The sequence below is a fragment of the Triticum urartu genome, chromosome 7A, assembly GCF_056163025.1.
Source record: "Triticum urartu cultivar PI428250 chromosome 7A, HENAU_Tu73, whole genome shotgun sequence".
In the NCBI taxonomy this organism is placed as follows: Eukaryota; Viridiplantae; Streptophyta; class Magnoliopsida; order Poales; family Poaceae; genus Triticum; species Triticum urartu.
This window is the reverse complement of record NC_141879.1, coordinates 247,152,125-247,158,075: the sequence shown is the minus strand read 5'-3', so window position 1 is coordinate 247,158,075 and position 5,951 is coordinate 247,152,125. Positions and strand designations below refer to the sequence as shown.

At 47.3% G+C, this 5,951-nt stretch overlaps 1 protein-coding gene across 1 annotated transcript; it reads left to right on the top strand.

Moving 5' to 3' along the window:
* Nucleotides 1-1,664: 1,664 nt before the first annotated feature.
* LOC147959194 (plant intracellular Ras-group-related LRR protein 4-like) lies at nt 1,665-5,395 on the top strand. Its single transcript, XM_087534852.1, has 5 exons — nt 1,665-1,977; nt 2,142-3,015; nt 3,466-4,379; nt 4,477-4,628; nt 5,073-5,395. The coding sequence occupies exons 2-4, from the start codon at nt 2,367-2,369 to the stop codon at nt 4,624-4,626; spliced, it is 1,713 nt and encodes a 570-aa protein (XP_087390978.1). The 5' UTR covers nt 1,665-1,977; nt 2,142-2,366; the 3' UTR covers nt 4,627-4,628; nt 5,073-5,395.
* The last annotated feature ends 556 nt before the right edge of the window (nt 5,396-5,951 follow it).

Below are 5,951 nucleotides of genomic sequence, written 5' to 3'. Positions count from 1 at the left end.
AAGGCGGCTCTAGGTCCTTCGAGACCCTTCTGTTGGATGTGTTGTATTGTATTGCTCTTTAGTTAAGGCGGCTCTAGGCCCTTCGAGACGCTTTTCTGGGATGTGTTGTATTTTGTTGCTCTTTAGCTAAGGTGGCTCTAGCCCTTCAAGACGCTTCTCTTGATATGATGTATTTTGTTGCTTTTTAGTTAATGCGGCTCTGGGCCCTTCGAGACGCCTCTCTTGGATGTGTTATATTTTGTTGCTTTCTAGTTAAGGTGGCTCTGGGCCCTTCGAGACCCTTCTCTTGGATGTGCTGTATTGTGTTCCTTTTTAGTTAAGGCGGCTCTGGGCCCTTCGAGACCCTTCTCATGGACGTGTTGTATTATGTTCCTTTTTAGTTAAGGCGGCTATGTGCCCTTCAAGACCATTTTCTTAGATGTGTTGTATTGTGTCGCTTTTTAGTTAATGCGGCTCTGACCCTTCGAGGTCCTTCACGTGTTAAAAATGACCACTCTGGCTAGCTCTAACTATAGAAATAATATTGTTGATATTCATTCTCGAAACTACCTTTTAGTTGTGTAGTTTATTATTTTTCTCTTGGATAATTATAGAGGTGAATGAGGGAGAAATGGAAAGAAAAAAAAAACCTCACCCTTAGCTAAGAGATGATATGATGAGGAGATAAGACATTTCCTTCCTTGTATGAGATGTCTTCTCTTATTCACGCATTTTTAGTTTAATTTTAATCACTTTATAATTTTAGGATCTCATAACATTAAACGCTAGAGATCACCCAAAAAACATTAATTGCCATGGATAATACTAAAAGATAATTTATAACATGTTTTACAGTTTTGCTAAAACACATCTAGATGTGCTATAAGTATTGCACATCTAATTATATTATTGATTTTACACTAAGATTCGTGCAAGCATTTTCTTTTGTTTTTTTTCCTTTTTCTTTCTAGTTTGATTGAACACTTAGATGTGCAAATAACTAGGGACTAGACAGACCCTTCCATGTTTATTATTTTCTCTGGATGATGTGGAATACTTCCTTCGTCTAAAATTCAGTGTCTCAACTTTGTACTAGCTCTGATACAAATTTATACTAAAATCAAAACACTTATTTTGAGACAGAGGAAATATATAATAAGAGAAAAATTGCCCGAAGGCGAATGAATAGAGAGAACAGTCATGAACACAACAATGATAAACCAGTCAAAGCTATTAGTGCTGCGTAACTTGTGCAGGAAAGTTTTACCGCATGGGGAAGCTACATTGGCGGGTTCGTTTTTTCCCCCCGAGTGAATGGCGGGTTCTGTTATGGAAGCTTTGGCACGAGAATGTGAGATTACCGAAGGATTCCGCGGGGACCGGGGGTTTTGTGACGTGTGCGCTGGTTCTGACCACTGATAATCACAGCTTACCATGTCGCGTAACCGCCACTAGTAAAAAAATCAGCACGGGATCATTTTTGTTACCTTACAAACAAGTGTACGACACGGGTGTTAATCGGCGCATCTGAAACCCAGAGGTACGGGCAGCCAAATCAAGCGAAGATCGCTCAAAAGCCGCCTGCTTTTCGCTTTTCTCTTCAATTTCTCTCAAGGAAAATCATGGGGGGCAAATGAAGTGAAGTGGATCCAGTCGGGCGGTATAATAATGCCGAGATAGGCATAGGATAGCGCGCAGCAGCAGTAGCAGCCCCTCTCCCTCTCTCTCATTCTCTCTCTCTCTCTCTCATCCCCAGGCGAGAGGCAGGCTCCAATGGAAGCCACGCCATCGTGAAGAGTGGAGTTGGAGTTGTGCTGCCCATTTCTCATTTCCCCAGAGTCCCAAGAGACCAGGGCCACGCCAAGAAGAACCCACGGCAGACGGCGCCCAATTCCCCGATCCCGCCACCGCCCGCCGCGCGTGTCCGGCCGGCGAGCTCTTCTTGGCCTGGGTCGTTTCGTCTGTCCGTCGGTCGGAGCTCGGAAGGCAGGCAGGCAGGTAGGTGTCCATTGTGATCTGGGAATTTGCCGGCCTGGCCTTGTTGGATTTGGTTTACCGGGGCGTCCGCGAGAAAGTTGCGCGCTCTCCCTCTCTCTGCTTTTTCTCGCGGGGGGTCCAAGCTTTGATCTGCGTCACACACCTGTTGTTCTTCTTATCCTCAGGGCATCCGAGGTGGAGGAGGGAGGGGCAGGCGGGCAGCGGACCACGGGCGGCACGTGACGAGCAGTTGGCGATGGCGAGAAAGAGCAGCGGCGAGGGGCGGGCGCGCACATAAAGAGCAGGCGCCTGCGGAGTGGAGATCTGAATTCTTGGGCTTTTGGGTGGAGCACCGCGCGCAGAGAGAGAGAGAGAGAGAGAGAGAGAGAGAGGGAAGCCGAGAGGGAGGAATGGAGACGGCGGCGGCGTTCGGCACGTTGGAGGGGGTGGTGGGGGAGATCACGCGGCTGCACCGCTCGCTGCCGGCGCGGCCGACGCTGGACGACGTGGAGGCGGCGGAGGCGCTCGCGCGCGCCGCGCACCGGGAGGAGCGGGCGCGTCTCGACGCCGTCGAGGCGCTGCGGAGGTCGCCGCTCGTGCCCGAGGAGCTCTTCTACGTCGCCCAGGAGATGCACCGCGCGCTCGCCGGCTTCCAGTGCCGGGAGCAGAAGCGCGACGCCACGCGGATCCTCGAGCTCGACGCGCTGCACGCCCTCTTTGACGACCTCATCCAGCGGGCGTCCCAGTGCGTGCCGTCCACCTCCACCGGCGCCGCGCCGCGCATTACCTCCACCGCCGCCGCCGGTGCTGCGTCATCCTCGTCGGCGGCCTCATCAGCGGGACCGTTGCCTGCTGCGGGCCGCTCCTCTTTGGTCACCAACGGCTTCAGTGCGGAGAGGACTGTGGGCACGAGCATGGGGCGTGTCTCCATGGATGACAGCTACGTCAAGAAGGCCAAGGCGCCAATGTGGGACGGCGGACTCGTGGCAGCGAGTCCACGTAAACCGGGAGGAACTGCCGCCGCAAACGCCGCGGCGGTTGGACTGGATGACAGTTACGGTGAGCCTTTTCTACTTTTTAAGTTCGCTTTATATGCCAAAATTGTGCTGAAATTGAGTGTTTAGGTGCACTGTCATGCAAGTTATTATGTGTTTCTATGAGTTAAAATTATAAACTGGAAAAACTTGTGTTGTTCTTTAGATAAGTATCAGACGCAATTGGAAGTTTCTTAGTTATCGACCAACCGATGTTTTGTAAATGGAAATTAACTGAACCCTCTCTATTTTGGAGCTGGAATTATGTGCATACCGATTTTGTTATTAAAAATAATGTGCATATTGATTGATTGGTTGGTTGTAAGTTTCTTAGTTATCGACCAATCGATACTTTGTAAATGGAAATGAATTGAACCCTGTCTACATTGGAGCTGGAATTATGTGCATGTTGATTTCTTTCAAAAGAAAGTGCATATTTATTCATGTGTTGGTTGGTTGATGATTTGGTTTGCAGGAGATGATAAGGAGAAAATTAGCCTCATTAAGCTAGCTAGCATGATTGAAGTGGCTGCGAAGAAAGGCGCTCGGGAACTCAACTTCAAAGGAAAACTCATGGCCCAGATTGAGTGGATACCTGATTCAATTGGAAAGCTCACTGGGCTTGTTACCCTTGATATTTCGGAGAATCGGCTTGTGGCTTTGCCACCAACAATCGGGAAGCTTTCTTCTTTGACCAAGCTGGATCTTCATGCTAATCGAATAGCTCAACTCCCTGACTCAGTTGGGGATCTTCGCAGCTTGATTTGCCTCGATCTGAGGGGAAATCAGCTTACATCACTGCCCTCTAGTATTGGGAGGTTGGCGAATCTTGAGGAGCTTGACGTGGGTGCAAACCATATTGTCTCACTACCTGATTCAGTAGGAAGCCTCACACGATTGAGGAAGTTACTGATTGAGACAAATGACCTTGATGAGCTGCCTTACACAATAGGTCATTGTGTTTCACTGGTGGAATTGCAGGCAGGCTATAATCACCTGAAGGCTCTTCCAGAGGCTGTTGGGAAGCTAGAATCTCTAGAGATCCTCTCTGTGAGGTACAACAATATCAGGAGCCTTCCAACTACAATGGCATCTCTCACTAAGCTGAAGGAGGTCGATGCCAGCTTCAATGAGCTTGAGTCGATTCCAGAGAACTTTTGCTTTGTCACTTCTCTTGTTAAACTGAATGTCGGGAACAACTTTGCTGACATGCAATCCCTGCCTCGCTCTATTGGCAACCTTGAGATGCTGGAGGAGTTGGATATAAGCAATAATCAGATTAGGGTGCTTCCAGATTCTTTTGGAATGCTGCAGCATCTCCGTGTGCTTCGTGCGGAAGAGAATCCTCTACAGGTGCCACCAAGGGAGATAGCTTTAAAGGGAGCTCAGGTGATTTCTAGCTAACTCTCCTTTATTTTCAATTATCCACCGTGGATGATACGTAGTTTAGTGACTGGTTTTAACTTATTCTTGTCATGTTTTATAGGCTGCCGTCCAGTACATGGCTGAATATGCTGCCAAGAAAACTACAAAGCCACAGCCAGCGAAGGCCAAGAAGAATTGGGCTCAGTTCTGCTTCTTCTCCAGGCCCAACAAAAGAAAGCATGACCGGATAGACACTGACATGATCGATTGAAGGTAGGTGAAGAATTCCAGAAATGTTTTCTTTGTTTACTGCATCAGAAATGTTTCTATTGTGATGGACCCGGTGCTTCCCCTTCGACAATGGTTCGATGGTTCGGGTTTCTGTTGTAGAATCAAGATGATTAGATTACATCAGATTTATTCATAAGAATAATTGGATACTTCAGAGATGGTTACTCTCATTTGCGCTAGGGATAAGCATTCTTTGGCACACATCTTCCTTGTCATGCTGTGGCGGAGAAAGGACTAACCCTCTGAATATCCGTACTCGAGAGAAAAATAAGCCATTGCACTTTATCCATAAGAATAGTTAGATACGGCCACTGAAATCAAAATTAATGTTATTTATTGATTTTGTTCCGATGACTTTGGAGATCAATTTGTTCTTCTTTACTGCTGTGTACTTTCTAAGATTCTAAGATGCAATGTAACGTGCAGGATGCCAGGTGGTACGTGGCTTATCCCAGATCCTTATGCCCGTGGCTCGGAGAAATTTGTGGTGAAATGAGTAAAGTCGACGATCAGGACATGGTGGTTTCTCTTCGTGTCGTTTGTAGATTTTTTTTTTGGCGAGAACTTGTTTGTATCTGTCAATGGTTTTATGCGTTCTGAATGAATGGTGGTTCTTCCAACTAGGGTTTGATTGTACCGTGTTGCTGGAGGCAATGAGGAACGAAACATTTTTTGCATGCCTTGTTTCCTTCCATTTGTATGAAGCCCAGACTTGAGTTGTCATAGCCGGTGATTTAACCGAGCCTTAATGGAATATACAAGTGTTCCATTTCAAAAAAAAAAACCTCCAGCGGATAGCCGAGCAATACCGTTGAGAAGGAACAAAAGGAAAATGTCTTCCAACAACGAAATATATTTTGAAGGAGATTGATCGGGCCGGGCCCTGGTAGATTTTGCCGTGGGCGGGAAAAATCGACAAAAGAGGAAGTGAAATTGATTGGAATTTTGAAGTACATCTTCGGCATGCATGTCACCTTCATCTATCCATGCAAGTAGGGGTCACACTGAATGTGGCCAGTGAGACGATCTCATCTGGACAAACAGATCGCTGTCAGGGAACATCGGCTACTGTCCGCCGATCCGTGAAAGCAACGTACGTCTTCATGGAGCGGAGGAGGACGGGAGGCCTTGCAGGTGCAGCACGTCTTTATACTCCCAATCAGCTTTGGTCCCAGCAATAATTTGGCATTGATGTTCATTTCCTTGTTCCCAACCGGCGTGAACCGTTTGGAATGCTATAAGAATGTTCATGTCAGGTCCGTTGGATCGTACGTAGGTAGAGACCTATGAGTATTGGGATTCTAA